At 33.6% G+C, this 20,891-nt stretch overlaps 2 protein-coding genes across 4 annotated transcripts; both read right to left on the bottom strand.

Moving 5' to 3' along the window:
* Nucleotides 1-3,183: 3,183 nt before the first annotated feature.
* LOC106777743 (allene oxide cyclase, chloroplastic-like) lies at nucleotides 3,184-4,560 on the bottom strand. Its single transcript, XM_014665477.2, has 2 exons — nucleotides 4,201-4,560; nucleotides 3,184-4,103 (listed from the first exon to the last, which is right to left on the bottom strand). The coding sequence occupies exons 1-2, from the start codon at nucleotides 4,430-4,432 to the stop codon at nucleotides 3,580-3,582; spliced, it is 756 nt and encodes a 251-aa protein (XP_014520963.1). The 5' UTR covers nucleotides 4,433-4,560; the 3' UTR covers nucleotides 3,184-3,579.
* A 1,532-nt stretch (nucleotides 4,561-6,092) lies between these two features.
* On the bottom strand, nucleotides 6,093-19,840 carry LOC106777741 (methionine aminopeptidase 1B, chloroplastic). Of its 3 annotated transcripts, none has more exons than XM_014665475.2 (11): nucleotides 19,633-19,840; nucleotides 19,444-19,525; nucleotides 16,859-17,096; nucleotides 14,417-14,578; nucleotides 14,273-14,314; nucleotides 9,738-9,809; nucleotides 9,470-9,549; nucleotides 8,388-8,485; nucleotides 7,570-7,617; nucleotides 6,425-6,574; nucleotides 6,093-6,320 (listed from the first exon to the last, which is right to left on the bottom strand). In XM_014665475.2, exons 1-10 carry the CDS (start codon nucleotides 19,766-19,768, stop codon nucleotides 6,429-6,431), a joined length of 1,104 nt encoding a protein of 367 aa, XP_014520961.1. In that variant the 5' UTR covers nucleotides 19,769-19,840; the 3' UTR covers nucleotides 6,093-6,320; nucleotides 6,425-6,428. The 3 variants fall into 3 exon arrangements, with proteins under 3 accessions (XP_014520961.1, XP_014520962.1, XP_014520960.1); XM_014665476.2 differs by having other exon boundaries at nucleotides 6,093-6,309; XM_014665474.2 differs by having other exon boundaries at nucleotides 6,093-6,574.
* Between the last annotated feature and the right edge of the window lie 1,051 nt (nucleotides 19,841-20,891).

Genomic DNA, 20,891 nt, shown 5'->3' with positions numbered 1-20,891 from the left:
ATTTACAATCATATAAAGAGATCCTTGCTTCTTTTCACAAGCTTACCTTTCATTACCTTCCAATATTCTTCTCCAAAAGTAGTGTAATGTCCCTCATTATCCAACTACCCTATAGATATTGATTGTTTCTTTAAGGCAGGAATGTATCTGAAATTATTCAAAGTCCACAAGCTTCCATTAGAGGTTCTGAAGTTAATATCACATATTCTCATAATATCAAAAGATATCCCATATGCAATGTAGACTTTCCCAAACTTTCCTGAAACGTAGTTAAATAGTAGTTCTAAGGAAGGTGGAGTATGAAATGATACAACTTAGTCCATAATTCATGAATCAATGGAACTATCTAAACTACATATCGATGCATGTATAATTTCATCAGTTATTGCATTTGCTATAGTTAATTATTATCTTGCTTCTTTTTGTTGTTGTTCTTCGTTGAAGCCTAACATTGATTTGTAAAGTGACCATTTTTCTGACAATTCCAACAAGTGATATCATTTCAGACTTTTGTTTATGATCTGCCTTTAGACTTTAATTTGCTTCGGCCTTGATTATAACCTTTCTAGCTACTTCTTCCTCTAATTTCAGTACGCAATGCTAAACTATAATTAGAAGTAGAAGATTCCATTAATATTTTCATGCAAACATCTTTGCTTAAGATCAAGTCACAAATGTTATCAAACTTCAACTTCCTATTACTCTCACAATTACTAACTATAGTAATAGTTGCACCCCAATTATCCAGAAAAGATGATAATAAAACTAACGCTTACACGTTATCATCAAAAGTTATTTGCAATGATGTCAAATATGCAATAATTGTATTAAATTCATTAATATGAAGAGTAACTGAGATACCTTTACCCTTTTTTAGGTTGACTAGCCTGCGAATCAAATACACTTTATTGACTATAGATGACTCCTTAAACATATTTGACAACGTCTACATCAAATCTACCGTTATTTTCTCATTCATAATGTTGAATGCAACATTCTTGACTAATGTCAACTAGATTACATCGAGTGTTTGTCGATCTAACAACTCCCAATCTAACCGTTCCATGTCATCTGGCTTATGTCCTGTTAAGGATAGATACAACTTTTTTTTATATAGATAGTCCTTTATCTGTATCTTCCAAAACCAAAAGTCACTACCATTGAACTTCTAATCTTCACCTTTCCTTCTTCCCATGTCATTGTTGTGCTACTTTTGAAGAAAGCTTCCATTATTTCTCGAAATCAGATTGTTAAGAAAAACAAAAACAAATCTTTTCTAATGTAGAAGATCGGACAAAGCTACAACTACAAAGCATACTAAGAAATTGACTCTTGATACCTAGTTAGGAACAAGACAAAAGAAGAAAAAAAAAATAAATGACCCAAAAATTTAACATGGTTGAGTATACAATGTTTATGCCTACATCCACAACTACACTAAGATATATTTTTATTTCAGTGTGTATTTCAAACCTTACAAAAGGTTAATTATATAGCAAAATGAAGAATAATATCTCACAATACTAAATGGTACTAAAAGAAGGTCCATAATACTAACACGAACTACAATCAACTCAACTGATATGGAATCAATATTCCGAAACCATATACTATTACTCTGAAATCATCCGAAAACCAATTTACTCCTCCCAAGCCTATTCTGGATCAAGTTTTCCGGTAACCAAGAATGCACCATGAAAATGAGAATCATACTGCATTCCACGATCCCAAAGAGTTCTTCAGTTGTGCAAATCGTCACCACCTTCCCAATACCTCACCAACAGCGAAGCAACACATTCACCATAGTTTTCAAAGACCCCATACCACAACACATGTAAGCTGCACATGGGAAGGTCTCCACCAAGACAACTTCAAATAAAATCCAAAAGGGTAGGAATGGAATTGAAAATATGTGAAGTGTAGTAAGAAATGATGGGGTCCACAAAGAAATAGCCCAAACAGGATAGTTTCGGTGGCAATTGTTGAAACTGCAGTTTTAGTTAGAAATGACACGACACGAAATTTCGTGCACTTTGCTTTGAAAATTGGTAGTGTGAGAGAAGGAATTAGTAGCATACTTGTTTTTCTCTTTGTTTATATATCTAAATGTTATCATTTGTAAAAAATGAGAAAACATGAATTAACCTTTGAAGAATAAGAAATATGAACTACAAATGAATACTATAATTTTTTTTTATGGATTTGGGGCATTTTAGAATTAATTGTTCGTATAAAAGTAATTGAGGTTAAAAAAATAAAACAAAGGCAATAATCAAGACTTCAACATCTCGTCTCTTAATAGAAAGAAAATGCAATCTTTGTTAGGAAGGGAAAATTGCTTCAGAAAATTGATTTCAAACTTATATATATTTTTAAGTTAAAGGAAAACGACTTCAAAGAGTTCATGAAGAAGCTTTCGAAAAAAAGTAAAACAATAGGATTAACTCGAACTTACACGAAAAGCTTATATTTTTCTTTAGTAGAAAACAAATAGAAAATAAAACAAAAGAAGTATAGAAACAAATAGTAAAAACGGATGAAAAATAGAATAAAAAAATTATCAATAAGGTACAAAAATAAACCTATATGTTTGTATCATTTCTATTTTTACCCTCACTATTCTACCAAACACACCACAAAGGACAAAAGAAGATTCCAATTAATAAAGATGATAATATGAACCACTTGCCCAGTCATATATTAAATAAAATTTAAGATTTGTAGACCATACATTGGATCCCATTTAAATAAAATTTATAGCATGATGAAATTCTCCTCATAAAATAGTCAACTTTTGAACGATTTATAAATTTAAAGAAAGATATTTTTAAAATATTTTTTGACAACATTTTAACATTATTTTAATTATAAAATATTTTTAAACGAATCATAAAATAACACGTAGAAGATATTAAAATATGACCGTGCAACCTGAGTTATTATCTGCCGATTATCTGTCGTCATCTTCAATGTCATTTTCCTTTCTCCTTTCGTGGAAGTTGTTTTTCATAGCCACAACCCCCACATGTCACTGCACATCTAAAAGTGTGTCCTACCACGTTTCTTCACTCGACTAAAATTTTTCTAGCTTTTGCAGTTATTACTTTCAATCAAAGTGCTAAATATTTTAAGTCCAATAATATGTACGACTAATTTCATTCCATAAGGGGTCACATGAAGATGGATGAAACCTTTCATTAATATAATGACAAACAGGCTTGAAATATCAATCAATGTTCTGTTCAATCAGTGCTTCCTATAGTATGCTTCTCTGTACTCTTACCAACTTCAGAAAAAGAAAACTAAAAATAATAGCTGTCAAAAGATTCATCCATGTTTGAAAGAGAACGATTTCAAATTTAAACTCATGATCGCACTGTTGTTTCAAGAATAGCCTCCACCAGTTATGAGCACAAACGAAACTCCAATGATGTTTAACCTAGTACATCTGCTAAATCTAGTCCAACATAGCCAAAAGAAGATTCAATGATATAGAAAATATTGAACAGCAAGACTTTATTCTGGGACCAAAGAAAAATTAAAACTTTCTGAAAGAAGAAAAAGGGCTGAGATGGATCATCAATCGGTGAAGTTTGTGATGCAGGCGTGAGGCTCAGTAGCCTTAGCAGCTGGAGATGGCTCAACTGTTGGAGAAGGTTGAACAGGGTCCCCAAGGAGTTCAGCAGGCAAATCAGGAATACCCTTCAAGTAGAAGGTGTAGAACAACTTGAAAGGGAACACAAGTTGTTGAAGTTTGACTTGTCCATAGACACCTTCAAAGATTCCAGAACCTCCTGTAACAGCAAGGTATGTGTCTTGGTATGTGAGATAAGCTCCTTGAACTGATATATGGCCATAGTCTCCAAAGTAGAAGCTGTAAATGGCCTCATATCTGTCACCCTTTTTCTCAGGAACATGCTGTATGAGCACACATAAGCCTGCAGTTATCCCTAATCTCTTTTCCAAGTTTCCAGAGTATAATTTGTTGCTGAAAGGCACTAAATCTCCTAAAGAGTTCACTTCCTTCTGGCTTAGTTTCAGAAATGCAGGGCTGCCTCTGTCCCTTTCATTGATCTCATAGACAAAGAGTTCTTGAACTTTGGCTAGATAAATGAAAAAATTTGATTGTGAGGAATGTTAAAAAAATGCTATTGCTAAGAGGAAAGTAGTTCTATAAAAAGGGATCGGAAAAACACTTACCTGGCTTTTGAGAATCTTGATGCTGCTTTTGGTTATTGAAGAAGAATGCAGTGGTTGTGAAGTGGTTGGTACTTGTTCTAGAGGTGGAGAAAAGAGTAGGTGAGAATTTTAATGTTTTTGTTGGGAGGGATTGAAAGAGACTAGAACCTACTTTCTTTTGGCTTTGAAGAGGAGAGATTGAATGAGAGAGTTTGAGGGAAGAAATCATTTTCAGAGAGCTCATGGAAGCCATTGATGCTGATGAATGCCTCGTCAAAGGAGCTTTATAAATGGAAAACTTAGAATATTATTGCTTTACCTTTTGAAACGTGGATGTATTTTGGGACCTGTGAAAGGAAAATGAACGGTAAGGTTAAAAAAAGAGGCCCACTACTTCATCAATTTTCTTTAGAGTAAAAAAAAAAACATGTCATTTCCTGCGTGTGGACGTTTAGGTCAAGACTCTGGTAAAAGTATTTACTAGGTAAAATTTTTTTTTTTTTCAGTTTTGGTTGGTAATATTCGAGATGATCTCCATTTTATTTTTCTGTTTAATGTAATCTTAAAGAACGTAATTTGTATTCAATTTAATCCTTTTTACAAACTCCGTGAACTACAAATAAAAACTAAATTGAACATAAATTACATTCTTTAGGACTATATTGAATAGAAAAAAAACTATATTGAATACAAATTATATTCTTTAGGACTATATTGAATAGAAAAATAAAATTGAGATCATTTCAAATATTTCTAACCAAAATGGGACAAAAAAGTATTATACCTTAATATAAAATAAAATTTTGGACATTCCACACGTTTGGCTGCTATTTTATATTTTATTATATATATATATATATATATATATATATATATATATAATTCCATACGCATAAATGTTACACTAAATGTCAATAAACTAGGTTTCATGATAAGTTGGTAGAGCTTAGCTACTGCTGCTGTTAATTTAATGTGAAAAACCATGTAATAGCTTGGATTCAATAAGGTACCCTAGAACTTTTTCGTGCACACCTCAAATTTTCAAAATAAATATTTTAGCTATAAAAAAAGTGACTTTCGGATTACATATTTCGGAAGCTCCTCGGAACATTTTTAAAACAATTTTTGGAACAAAATATTTGAAACGTGATTTTCGTATGAAATATGTGTCGAAATAACTTTTTTAGAATAAAATTTTCAAAACAAATAAAATGTTTCGAAAATAACTTTCTGAAATGATTTTTTTTTTCTATATATTTCTTCCGCTATTCTTCTTCCTCTACAACAGTGGTGGTAGTGATGATGTGCTGTGTAGTAGTAGTGAAGAGTGATTTTCCCAGTATTGGGAGATTGCATTTAGTAATTTAGGGGTTCAGGAAGCAATTGCCCTTACAATGCTACTCGATTTAACATATGTCCAACCCAATTCCAATTGCACAGTGCTGGTAAGCTGAAAAGACATTTTTGTCCTTTTCTTCCTCCACCCTCCTCATTGTCACACCGCCAGCACTAACATTGTCTCGGGGGATTATTACTGAATGGCAAGCCGCACATCGATTTTTTATCGATTAAGCTTTTTCTAATTCTAAATTTCTCTATATCAATATGAAATTTAATTCCAGATTTTTCAATTTTTTTTATAAAACTCGTGTTATACATTATTACGTATTTTTAACATCTCAGTTGCATTAACATATCAAAATATATTTATAATTTATCATATGAAAATTTATTAAAAAAAATAACAGATAAACAAAATATGGGAAATCAAACCAAACCCACGTAGATAAGATGAAACAACTTTCCAAAAGGCATATATAAATCTAAATCTTGAAGAATTCTATTATGAAAAAATTACGCTTAAAACTCGAGTTCCATGGCTGATGATGTCTTATGTGAAAACTCAGTTTAAGTTTTTTTTTTTTTCCATTAACTTCCTAACATAAAATTAAACAATTGGTAGCGACTAGTTATCTGAGCAGAGGACTCTGAATGCACTGTCATACCTTCGTATTTTCTGATAGAAATATGTAGTTCTTAGTATATGTCTCTAAACTGCTGCCATCATATATGAAATTTTATGAACTAGAGAATTCGGTATTGTAGCTCCGGAAGACAGTCTTTAGTTGCCTGAGCATAGTCTTCCAAAATCAAATTGATTTAAGGCACATATATACAATTTAGACACAAACTCTACTCAGAATCCATAACACGGTGAAGTCAAATTAAAAGAACAATTAATTACCATATTAACATGTAGTCAAAATTTCGGCTCCAGTCTTGGTTATCAAAATTGTATGCTCAAACTGTGCAGCTGGACTACCATCAGCTGTTAAGGTTGTCCAGTTGTCTGGCCATGTAATAGAATTAATGCTTCCCATAGAAAGAATCGGCTCTGAAATTTAAGTAGAGTTCATAAGGGATCAAAACCTTAAAAGACTAAACACCCAGCTTGATCAATACAGAGCAAAGGGGAGATATCAGGTTGGTTTAATGGTATAGGTGAATGAAGGGAAGGAGGGATCGATTCTAGGTGAATTCCGCCACTAACAAAAACTAACATATTAACAATAAAAAAAATGCAGAGCAAACCACAGAAATTCAGAATCAGCATGAAAATAATGGCAAATGATTTAGATTGTCATTTTCATTTGAACACAAGATCTACGGATGAGAAGGACACGGCTAATGAGGAAGCGTAGCACAAACACAATTGTCATGGCATCTGCGTAGGCTTAGTTTAATAACAGAATTTCACATTCTGATACATTCTGAAATGGAAACAGGTGGATATGAACTATAAGGGTATCACAAAATTTTGCAACAAGGACAATTTTAATTCTAAACTATGATGTAACAATTTTTATTTCATGTAGAAATGTTGATGAATCTCGAAAAAATGCTATACTACCCACAGGTTGACAGAAAACAGGAATGAGTGAGTCGAAAATTTTCACGTTTTTGTTGTTATCAAATGTCGACTTGCAACACTCTCCCCTCATCACTCTCCCCTCATGCTATAATATATATATATATATATATATATATATATATATATATATATATTATAAAAGTTATGTATGAGATTAATCTTTCTTGTGTCTAAAAAACACATAATTTTTATAATGCAAAATTATGCAAATGTATATGATAACTAAACATAAATATGGTAAATAGAAGATATTGTTAAAAATAATATCAATAATATCTACCAATATCAAACAATATCAAAAGTCTATGTTTTCCTAATTAAAATAAAATGTAATTAGAGTTAATTAACTACTAGTTAGTTGTTATCAACTAACTAAATTGGTTATAATTACTTCACAAACTATTAAATTGTTATTAGTTATCACCTCATATTCTTGGTACAATTAACAATTCACTTACCAATAGTAAATGTTTGACCTTCAACCATGCGGCCTGGCTTTTCATTTCCTGTAAAGAAATGGTACAAAATTAAAAATCTGTTAGGAAAATACTACAAGGAAAACAAGAGGGAACAGAGGAAGGCAACCTATGTTGTGTGAAGTTGCATAATGGTTTTTATATTACACCCGCATTCACTTTGTTGGTAAAAACCTCATTTTACAAACACATTTTATAAAGTTGGATTATGCTTAAAGTTCATATCCTAATACTTTTAAGTAAAGAAATAAAAATATGTTAAAATGAATATATCCTGATTACTATGGAGATATTGAGAATATTTGTAATCTAATAATATGCTATTTACAACAACAATTTATACAAATGGTTAGAAAACATATTGTTAGTTACTTAAACATATTCATACAACATTAAAAGTTTGACATAGATGTAATGGATTGATTTCTTTTTCTAATTTTCTATCCGTTAATGTTTTACCTAATGGAGTCGAATCAAAGAAGGTTTCACATTCAATATAGAACTAGAACTGTTAATTCATTTTATGTTTCAATTTTGGGGACTAAACAAATTTTTACATTTGGGGGACTAAAATATAATGACCTATAAAAAGCATTTTCAGAAATTTAAGGAATATAAAAAGGAATTTTATATTTGGAGTATTAAAAGAAAAAGTGGCCTAAAATTTTGAGGAGTCAAAAACATATTTTAGCCAACCATGAAATAAACATTGCAGTTTAATGTAGAGCAATGTTAGACAGTTATGTTATGATTGAAAATCAAAACGATGAAGAAATTAAGCAAGTTAACTGGTCACTTACGATTGTGTAAAATAATTGGTTCTGAATGGAACACTCTTCCCACACCATGTCCAACAAAACGCTCCACTACACCATAGCCATATTTTTCAGCATGCTCACTGAGATCATTTTTCAAAGAAAAGAAAATGCTTAAAATATATATAAGCCATCAATTACAGATTGTATCATCAATTAACATACACAATTATTGTATTAAGAAATTACAAATAGGAAAATGCATAATTAACAACTTTAACTTCAAATGAAAGTAGAAAATCCAAAGGCATATATATGTGTGTCTTGGAACTAGAATGATTATCCTAATCGAAAGAACTTTTACCAGATATTATTAAGCAATAACACTAGTCAATTTTTTTTTAAAATATAATCTCTATTTAAACAACACTATAAACTATTTATTATTTCTCCTAAATCTAAATCATAATTTATACTTTTAGAAGTATTCAATTATTACGGACTTCCATGTGTTGGATTTCTATGAAGAAGTTAACCTAACTCAACTCTATAAAATTAGCTTGTAAGATGAGATTTGGACTCATGTATATACTATAAACTCATTTTATCTCTAGCCTATGTGAGACATCCAACAATTTTAAATACCAAAGAATTTTCTCAACTGCTTCAATGTGTCTTTCTCTCAAAATTGACTTATTGAACTAATTTCATAAACAATGTCTAGTGTCTTGTGTGATAAATAAATAAGTTTTTCAACCAATCTCTTATATTGGATTTTTTCTATAAGAGAATTCTCCAATTCCAATTTCTCAAAATTAGAAGAAAATAATTTCTCTAATTCGGTGTATATATATATATATATATATATATATATATATATATATATATATATATATATATATATATATATATATATATATATATATATATATATCGAAACCATATGCTTCAAGCTCAAAGCTATGTAGTAGACTCATGATTTTAGACGAGTTTGCCCAAGCTTTACTGAAAAATGAGTTAACCAGTTTCAATGGTGAAGAATGGAAACTCGTTTGAGCTTGCATGTTGACTCATGATTTTGATTATCATGCATTTAGGTGTTTTTTCCAGTATGATAAATAATTTACCTGATTTTCTTTCCAATTTTCCTAAAAAGAGCACCATCCCTGCACGCAGCTATTCCCTTTTCCAAACACTCTTCAGTTACCTTCCAACACATAAAGCATCTACTCAACGAAAAATTTAAATAAATGAAATATAATTCTGTTGATGAGAAAAAAACAAAGAGATAAAGAAAGTGATATTTGGTCAATAATAGTTTGCCCATACTATCACAGTCAAATCAGTAATACAACAAAGTTTATTTTCTCCCATAGTAAACGGATAATTAGTTACCTTGACAAAATTTTTCAGTTCATCGCTGACTTCCCCACAAAAATATGTTTTTGATGTGTCTCCATGATACCCCTATAGCATACAGAAGGGTATTAATTTCATATAATCATAGAAGGGCTTTCATCACATTAATCATCAACACTAAAAGCAGTAAACATCACAGAAAGAATATAGGTAATCCACATCCAAAATCCAATAAACTAGACCACACAGCTATTCTGTTTGACAAAACAACGGAAACTACCATACTGAACATAAAATAAATTCACAAAATAAAATTTAATGAGCCTAAATTATCATGAGAAATTAAACAATATAGGTAACCTACATCCAAAATCCAATAAATTCGACCACACAGCTATTCTGTTTGACAAAACAACGTAAACTACCATACTGAACATAAAATAAATTCACAAAATAAAATTTAATGAGCCTAAATTATCATGAGAAATTACAACCAAGAATAACATGAACATACTTTTTTACAGGAACATGGTAAGAAATTCCTACTCCCTCAGTGTCTACCTAGCTTTTTAACCACGTTATAAACAAAAGTGTAAATTAAACCAACAATGATACAATATATAATAGAGGTACCTGCAATCACAGAATGAAAATAAAAGAATTGAAAGAAAGGAAGCCAAGTTTCCAGATAGCAGAGCTCTCCCTGGCAAGAGAGAAATCTCTTTGCTCCAAATATCCACACTTGAAAAGGGTTAGCTATCATTGGAAAAAGATCTTTATTGAACTGATTCAACGTAAATCAATTCCAGAGGATATATACAAAGAACTCTACCCCTAGATAAAGATTACAATGATTTATAGTATATTCAAGTAACACACTTGTAATAACTACAATATCTACTGCTGGCATCATCAAACAGCTGTGACAGCATTCCAAACGAACCAACTGCTGCAGCCAATGCCTCTTATAGAACTCTGTGGCAGCCACCAAAATTCCACACAGCAGCAGCAATTTCCAGCAGCCACACTTGGCTTAGGTGGTGATAGCAGAAGTAATCCAGCCACCAACACAGCCAATGCAGCAGCCATTTTCTGCTGCTCTCGGTGGCAACATCTAAGTGTAGTAATTTGTTTTAATTAAGCAATTCAACATGTTCCAACAGAGGCCATCTTCAAGACGTGGTTTTACCTATGGTTTTACCTATCCTATTGCTCACAGGGCTCCATTGGTTAACGAACTTGAAAGAACCAAGAGAGTGGAATGAAGAGATGCTCCTAATTGGAATGAAAGTTGCAGGATTAATGAAGACCTCAAGAACTATAGTCTATATCTGAAAGTGGAGGAAAGGAGGACATTGCAAAAGCTATAAGGGTTGGAAAAAGAAAGACAAGAGCAAAGGCTAAAGAGAAAACAATAGAAGAAAGCACTAAAACAAGAGAAAAATGGAATAAGAACTACAAAAGAGAGAAAGGAGAAGGAAAAGAGAGAAAAAGAAGAACAAGAAAAGAGAGAGAAGATAAGGAAAAGAGAGAAAGAGGGGAACAAGAAAAGAGAGAGAGGAGGAGGAAAAGAGAGAAAAAGAAGCACAAAAGAAAAGAGAGAAAAAGAGGAATACGAAAAAAAGGAGGGAGAGGACAAGAGAAAAAAGAAGTAGAAAATAAAGAACAACATTTTGACTTCTCAATGGAAAAACATACTAACTCATCTCTTCTTGTTTTGTTGCCTAGGGAAGATTTGATTATAAGGAAAAATGGCATAAAAAATGGGAAGAAGAAAGGATGACGAAAAAAGAAGACACAAGCTTGGAACTAGATGAACTTGTGTTTAATAATCTATCAGTGTGTTTCTCAATTACTTTGGATAGTCAAAGTCATTCTTTTAGTTTGGCTATTTGTTTGGACAATAGTATCTTGTCTTCCTTTGTGTTTGCTTCAAAATTGTTTAATGTGTTTTGTAGGTGGGTGTTTGACCATTAAGGCGGATCTCCAAACCTTTTGATAATAAGAGATTGACCTCTTCATGATCCAAATCTCAATATAGATAGCATTTTGTTTTTAGACTATTTTGATTTTGCATACTTTCAACACTTATGTTTGTTTATTTGTTTGTAGTTTATAAAGTGCCAAAATTCGAAGTCAATTTTCTCCAACCCGAAGGCAATGATGGAAGCATGGCTAGGACCTCACAATGAGAGCTTAACCAAGAGAAGAGGCATGAAGAGGTTGCATTCCAATAAGTCGTCAACAAACCCTTCCATGCCTTGGCCTTCTCTAATATCAGTTTGCTTCGTCTCTTAGTTGCCAAGCTACCAAATTGTGCTCTGACTTGGTACTTTCGGGCTATCGGACTGCTATATTGTCAAGTTGCCATGCTGTCAAGCTAACATGCTCCTGAGTTGCCATGCTACCGAGCTGTCATGTTGTCAAGCTATCGGACTACTTTTATGTCTATTTGCATGGTTGACCTGAAGCTGTTAAAGAAGGTATCAAGTAAGGATGGGGCTTGCATCAAAACTACAGGGATTGCCATCACTGACTGACGGGGCCTGTAGTGGCTAAAAGCGACAAAACTACAGGGAATGTCATCACTCACTAATTGGGCCTGTAGTGGCTAAAAGCAACAAAACTACAGGGAATGCCATCACTGACTGATGGGGGCTGTAGTGGCTAAAAGCGACAAAACTACAAGAACTGCCATCATTGACTAGTGGAGTCTACCTAAAAAACCTGGTTCATACTCCCCCTCACGACGAACGGCAGAAATGACGGCGTGCCGATGATAGACCGTGAAAGTGGAAGATCATAATGAGCTCTTGTTCATCAAAGAGTCCAGAAACAAATCTGACAGATTTGACAAAGGGTTGGTGAAATTGTTTCAACCCATAATTTTAGTGTTGAAATTTCTTGGTGTTAACCACTAACTGTCCTTGAAGACCTTTCAGAATAGAGAAAAAGATAGCGGAAGCAGTAGAGGTAGGACTAGGTGATGGTGCATCAGTGGCACAAGTGGCGGAGACGATGGCCGAAGATGTGCCGGAGACGACGGCTTGAGACGGTGGTCGGAGACGGTTGCTGGAGACTGTTGCCGGAGACGGTGCCGGCAGCGGCGGATGGCCGGTGATGGTTGCCGGAGACGGTGCCGGCGGCAGCGGAAGGCCGGTGACGGTGCCGGCCGTGGTGGCCGGCCGGTGACTATGGCCGACGGTGGCGGACGACGGCGAATGATGATGACCGATGGCGAGTAGCGGCGATGCACAGCGGAGGCAGTGGCCTTTCTTGGCTGTAGCAGAATGACATAGGTTGAAAGACTTTTAGTAGGGGCTGCCGGCAGCCATGGCGCCCGGCTGCCGACAAACAGCGAAGACAACAGCTAAAGAATCAGAGAACTAGGCTCTGATACCATATGAAATAGGAAGAAGATTAGGAGAAATCTCCCTTGTGTTAAATACACACATNACCCAAAAACAAATCTGATAGATTTGACAAAGGGTTGGTGAAATTGTTTCAACCCATAATTTTAGTGTTGAAATTTCTTGGTGTTAACCACAAACTGTCCTTGAAGACCTTTCAGAAAAGATAAGATAGCAGAAGCAGTAGAGGTAGGACTAGGTGTTGGTGCATCGATAGCACAAGTGGCGGAGACGATGGCCGAAGACGGTGGCCGAAGATGGTGGCCGGAGACGACGGCTTGAGACGGTGGCCGGAGACAACGGTTGGAGACGGTGGCCAGAGACGGTGCCGGCGGCGGTGGCCGGAGACTATGCCGGCGACGGCGGTCGGCCGATGACAGTGACTGGAGACGGGTAGCGGCGATGAACAGCGGAGGCAGTGGCCTTTCTTGGCTGCAGCAGAATGACATAGGTTGAAAGAAAGACTTTTAGTAGGGGCTGCCGGCAGCCATGGCGCCCAGCCGCCGGCAGACAACAAAGACAACAGCTAAAGAATCAGAGAACTAGGCTCTGATACCATATGAAATAGGAAGAAGATTAGGAGAAATCTCCCTTGTGTTAAATACACACATAGGGTTCTCTATTTATAATAGAAGAAGTATGGGTTAAGCCCAAAATACAAATAAGAAATATAAACAAACTAAATTAGAAATATAAACTAACTAATTAAAGATAAGAGATAAATATAAACTAAATATAATATTTCTAACAAAGGTCAACATTGAGTTAGAGGCCATCCATATGCTGCTACCAGGAGTGGTGCCCAGCGTGGGATCTCTAACAATAATCACTATAATAAGATGCTTATTTTAGCTTTAGTCACCACTACCAATGCATGTTTATCCATAATCAAGGAATATTTTCCTTCCCATCAAAGGATGTTTACATGGGAAGAAATTAATATAAATAAGCTAAAACCAACTTCAAGTACAAGAGCGACCCTAATAACTAAACAGTAGCTGCATGCACCAATAATAATATAAAGACAGGAAAAGGATGAAAGAGAATTACAGGAGGATGAAAATGTAATTTATAATAAAACTCCAAATAGTTGTATAAATAACAGATATCATAACACCTACAAATACACCTAAATAAAATTTTAGAAAGAGAGAAGCATACATCCAGGTAGACTGTCACATCAATGTTAACAATATCACCATTCTGCAAAAAGTGACAATTATGAGTAGTTATGAAAGAATGAATGCAAAAGGGAATGTTAGAAATAGTAATCATAATAATAATAATAATATAGGCTTGACAAACCTGTAACTGTCGAGAATCAGGTATTCCATGGCACATGCACTCATTAACTGATGTGCACACACTTTTCGGAAATCCACCATAGCCAAGGGGAGAGGGATAAGCACCAGCATCAATTATCATCTGGTGTACTTCTTTATCAATCTCATTAGTTGTTATAGAAGGCTGACAGTTTAAAGTAAGATTATGTTATATTAAAATATCAGCTCAAAGTAGATTATCATACCAATTACCAAACCCAAAATATAAAACATTGGGTTATAAATAAAATTTAATGAATGCTGTGGACAAAAAGCCCATTACAGTTTTAAATAAGCTATAAACATTCACTGCCAAAAAACATCCTTTAATTGACCAAACTTTCAACATTGCTTATGGTTGGTGCATCTTACTGATAAGGGAGTCCTGTGTTACAAAATGAGGTAGGCAGAGAACAATAATTGGGTAATAATTTTCCTTGATTGTTTGAAGAATAATACATAGGTTTTAAGAAGGAAAAAAATCCTCTAATTAAGGAAATAAATCTCCTGAAATAAAGATCCTAAATCAGGAGCAAAACTACCAAATAACTCCTTATCCCAATCCCTTAATTTTATGGATTTCATATAATCTCTATATTTATTGTACAATAAATATATACACATATTCTGACACATCCCCTAAAGCAGAGGGATAGATATCTGTCCTTCCCAGCTTGCTTATGTGATTGTGGAAGATTGAGCTATTAAGGTGCTCCTTGTCTTGAACTTGATAGTTGGTATTTGATAATTTTGTATTTTATTTAGGCTACTTAGACATATGTAAATAGGTATTTAAGTTTTGTTTATCACTCATGTGTTATGAATAGATTGACAAGCTTTCTTTCCTATGGTCTATGTTGCATTTAAGTTTGACTAAGTTTTTCAAAGTGTGACCTGTCCCTTAATCTTTTCAATTATTTATAGTATTCATATGAGTATTGTTGGAAGTCTCATATCGACTAGAGATAAGGCCAATTTATAATATATAAGTGGGTGCAAACCTCAACTTACAAATTGGTTTTGTGGAGTTGAATTAGGCTTAAAGTCCACTTCTTAACATGGTATCAGAGTTATGGTTAGAGCTTATCCTAGCAACCGGTTTTGTGAGGTTGAGTTAGGCTTAAAGTGTTACAAAATACTTATTCACTTGAGGGGAGTGTTAGAATCTGTTTTATTTCTGTCAGAATCATTGTTTTTTATTAATTATATTTTTTTCCTTATTTAACAAATTATAATTATTGTGAATAATGGGGTTATCCCTGAATCATAGGGATCTAGTTGTCTAGGAGTTATTACCATGCTTCCTAAAATAGCTTCCTAGCCTTGTATATATGGATAGTATTCTCAACATAATAATATATGAGATTCTACCCTAAATTGTGAGAAGCACATATGTCATATTTATGTAGCAGTAGGATGTATGTTCTGTATTAAGGTCCCACAATTTATGATTTAGTAAGCCCTCATAATCCCAACAGTCAATTTTGACTACCTCAATCTGAAGTTTCAAAACTTCTTCATTCCACTGTCAATAGAAAAATAAACAAAATGTGGATTAAAACTAATCAGTTTGCAAGAAGCAACTGGTTTACATAATAACCCTTGAAGAGATCCCTGAAAACTAATTTTCATTGTGAATGATTCACTTGCCAAAAGCAGGTTAAATTTGCAAAAATAGCAGTCATTCTGCAGTGACCACCATTCAAACTTCCATCGTCTCCACATTGCTAGTTACCATTTTCAGCCATGACCTACCATCAAGATAAGCAAAACATATAACACCAAATTCGCCCACCGGTCTTTCACACTAACTAGACAACTATCTCTATTAACCAAAAGTCATTAATAATTGGTCATTAATTCCGACATAGGGAGAAAAAAGTACTTTTGATGATCAGCACCAGTGTCTATGATAGGTATCCAGAATTTACTAGAGAATTCCAAGACAGATTCTTGGATGTCTTATTAGAAACAGAACAGAACAGTTCTACCAATGTGGTAAGAACAAGAAAAATCACATACAACACTCAAGGTCTTTCGAAAGGACCTGCCTGTCCTAACTTTTCCCCTTTTCAAAACACTCAGAAACTCCCTGCTCACCTCCTAAAAAGACTATTTATTATAGTCTGTTACAGTTATGTAATTACAATTGTACTAACTACCCTCTTTTTTCTTTCTTTTTGTAAACTGTATCAAACCTATTAGTCTAAGTGTAAGAAGAAACCACAGCCAATGCCCCTCATATCAAATCTAATAAAATCAAACACCAACACATGGTAAAGGCACTATACTAAGAAATTTGTCTAGAAAACCTCAAATGAAAGAGAATAATTAAAAAATTAACAATGACCCCTATCCTGCAAGAGAAAGCACCCAACAGGTAAATAAATGATGGAGGAAGTATGCTTGAAGGACGAAACTTTACCCTAACCAATGTTCCTGCATGGTTTAAGACACGTGCTGCAAGCTCACATGCAGCCCTCATTTTAGCTATGCCTTCAGAATCATGAATTTGATGCTCACTTGCAATTTCTGGAAGTATATTTGTACCAACATAAGGAGGCCTTAGTATGTGATCAGGGACAGGGAGACCTGGAGACACTCGGCCCCGCTTTAATGGAGGCCTTTTCTTGAACTTTGTCACAACTCGAAGTTCACGCTCTCTTCATAGACCAAACAACAAGTAAGAATCTATAGTAAAGTTGCATCAACTTTTTTCTACTTCTAAATAGAAATAAACCCTATTTTTGGAAATCAGAAAGCAAATGCAAGAGTAAAGAAGTTCAAAAACTTTTTTCAGAACAAAACACTTTTATATTGCTTATCAAAGAAGAAAGGGAGGAAAGAATAAATAGGTTGTTTCATATCAATTCCTTGTATTCTAAGACCTAAATGATAGAACACTGACTAGACATGAAGCAGTTATGAGAAAGAACAAACGAAAGAAATGTACAACATTGATATCTCTCAATTTTTTTTCATAAAAGAAAGAGATCTAAACAATTTTATTTCTCATTTACAGTATACCATGCAATTACAATTCAACATACAATATATAAAATACAAATTAGGACTATCAAATGTTGGTCCTGAGCAAGATTTGATGAATCCAACTTTCCTTGAAGATTGAAGGCTTAGATGTGTTTAGGGAGTGTGTTTTGTTGATTAGGACTTGAGTTGGAAGTCCCACATTGACTAGAGACAAAACCAATTTAGAGTATATAAGTGGGTGCAAACCTCACCTTACAAGCCGGTTTTATGGGGTTAAGTTAGGCTTAAAGTTCACTTCTTAACATGGTATCAAATCCTGATTAGAGTCTATCGAAATGTATATATCTCGGCGTGAGGGGGGTGTATTGGAAGTTCCACATCGACTAGAGATAAGACCAATTTAGAGTATATAAGTAGGTGCAAACCTCATTTTATAAGCCGGTTTTTTGACCAATTTTGAGTATATAAGTGGGTGCAAACCTCATCTTACAAGCCGGTTTTTTTAGTACCTTGATCTTACAAATTACAAGAAAGCTATTTTTCATCAGTTTAGAACTTATCTTGGAGATAGGAAGCTTTTAATTTGTTAAAAGATAATTTTAATCTATTAAAATGGTCTTATTGGAGTCTGGATTGAATGAGGAGCATTTTAATCGATTGGATATTTGTTTTAATCGCTTAAGATTACTCAAAGCCATAAGTAATTGTGTGGGACTTTTTTTAATATATTAAAACAAGTTTTTAATAGATTAGTCTTGGTGGTGCTTTCAAATGAATTTGAGCTACTCTAATCCAATATGTTAAAACTCACTCAGTTTAATCATTAACTTAACTAGTAAGTGAAATTAACATATTAAAATGCAATTTTCATATATTAAAATTGCTAGTTTAAAATCTATGTAACTCTTATTCTGAAACTTTTTGACACGACTTTTGAACTTACATTTCTACTATTGAGAGAGTTATTATTGAGCTAATACACGTTTCTTGGGGCTTTCTTTGAGTGACTTTCAAGATCATTCTCTCATTGTAAGAGAGAAACATAGCGTTTCACCATGATTTTCTTCTACTGTTATCCTTGTTGTGTTTCAAGTGAATTTGCTTAATTGTATATTTTTTATTTCGTCTTGTGTTGTTGTTTCTAGATAGGGTTTCCAAGTCACAATACAGGAATAGGGAGTCTGCTACTAGGTTAGAAATTCAATCTTGTAGGGTTCAAGAGTTGATTTCTTGTACTGTTTGTATTGGTCATGTGTTTCCAATATTGTCATAGAGTGAGCTTGGCTGGTGTGGCTGGACTACTAGATGTAGCTCATGCATGGAGTGAACTACTACAAAAACCTTGCATTTGTTTTTCCCTCTCTCTTATTGATGTTTTTGCGAATTATACTTGTTATTGAGTGTTCTTGGTTCTAAAAAAGTTTAGTAAAAGTAACTAAATCTTAAAATTAATTGGACTAATAAAGTTTCATTCTAAAGCTTTAGAAAAATCTATGATAGTTCTATTCATCCCCTCTTGAACTCTTTATTCTAACATCAAATACATACAGGAGAAGTTCTATTTCAAGAATTTAACTACCCAAATATGGTATACTCCACATAATAACAACTCTTGTTATGTCTATTTTAGCTCTCCAGCTTTCAAAAGGGTTTTCAGTTTCATTTGTAATAAATAGAATATAATTAATCAATTAGATAGACTCACTTTGCTGACCCCTATTAAGCCAACAGTCAAACATGCACATAGCCAATCAAATTTTAAATATACATTTTGGAATTTTCAGTCGTGGCGACCAGCGCCATAACGTCAGGCTGCAAGTGTAGATTCTATCAGCCAGACACTACCGCAACAACAATTTAAAACCTACAACACAAAACAAAAACCAAAATTTTGAACCCTCTCATGCTCTCGAAATCCAGATCATTACCTTACCTTTTGAACTGAAACTTCCAAATTCAATCCACTAAAATACTATAAAAACAATAGCATAACTCCACCACGGTATAGAATATTGTTACCTTCTGATATTCATTGCCTCCTCCAGACCCGAAACCTTCCTCGCGAAAACCACGAACTGTTTTCTCGAGAGCGAATGGTTCCCTGCAACACACCGCAAAAGCATTCGAATAAGAGCTATTTTTCATTTAATAGTTTATTTATTTATTGTTCTGAAGAAATAAGGATGAATAGAGTTGCAATTGACGAACCCAAAAGGGAAGAAGAACGCGAGAGTGTAAGCGGAGAGCTAATAAAGGATGAGGAAGACGGTAAAGATTCGCCATGAAAGGGTATTATTGGGGTTTTTGGAAATGCGTTGTGAACTAGAGGAGCAGTGAGCGCCATATTGGAAGCAGAGGAGAGTACGTGAGTCTTGCTTAGAGGATAACGGAATTCGAATCTTCGGGGGATTTTGAGGTTTTAGAATGTTTTTGTCACGGCTAAATAATTTTTATTTTTGGTAAATTTGTAAATTTTGTTTATATTAATTTTTATCTTTATGGTTTATATTTATGAATATAGATATCTATAAAAAAAAGTAGAGGTTTTTAATAATCTTTTATATTTTTCTTTTTGTTTTAATAAAGTTTTTATTTTTATTTTTATAAAAATTTTAGAATAGACTGTTGATTTTGTTTCTTAATATAACAAGTATTATAAGTATTAATATATAAAAAACACGAATCAACTCTTTTCATAGACGTGACCCCTAAATTGTGCATGGTAGGATGATGTTGAAAACTATATTATGAATCACTCTTTCCAATGGAATCAAGTTGGAGCTCTTCACAACGACGTTTGTTCCTGATGGTGGTTGTGGCACACCATAGAATTGTTGGGTTTGGAATGGAGTCAGGTAATATATTAGTTGTTAGAGTCTTACGGATAGTTAATATGTATTAATAGTTTTTGTCGGTTTTGAATACACTGTGTGAGTCTATAAATTGTATTGTTAATTGTATAAATAATATAACAATAACATAAGTATACAAGTTTAGTTAAATTTGTTGTCTACAAATTGGCATTTTAGTTAAAGAGTTTGAGTGTTTCTTTGAGAGGTTTGAGTGGATGATCAATTTTACAAATAAATATTATACTCTTATCTTAGTTAACAAAAGTTGTCGAAAAGCCTAAAATAATTGGGAGATGGGTGTATTAAGAAAAGATCGTCTAAGCAAATTTTGTTTTAAAGTTTAACATAATGTCCAAAACGAAATAGTACTTAATCGTGTAGGATAATATGTTATAAGCGTTAAATGCTAATCTATTTAAGTGTCTAAACGACACTAGAGCGTCTAATAACGAAGAGCATCTAACCCATGGATGATAAGCATTAAACGATATGGAGTTCATAACAGAACGTCTAATCACGAAAGGGTCTGATAAAAGAAATAGACCGTTTAGGATGCATATAACTTCGCTAAACTTAATATTCTAAACGTTTTAAAAGTTACTAAAAACAGAAAAG

This window comes from Vigna radiata, chromosome 11, assembly GCF_000741045.1.
Source record: "Vigna radiata var. radiata cultivar VC1973A chromosome 11, Vradiata_ver6, whole genome shotgun sequence".
NCBI lineage: Eukaryota > Viridiplantae > Streptophyta > Magnoliopsida > Fabales > Fabaceae > Vigna > Vigna radiata.
Note: the sequence above shows the minus strand (reverse complement) of the source record. Positions and strands in the feature narration are given on the sequence as shown.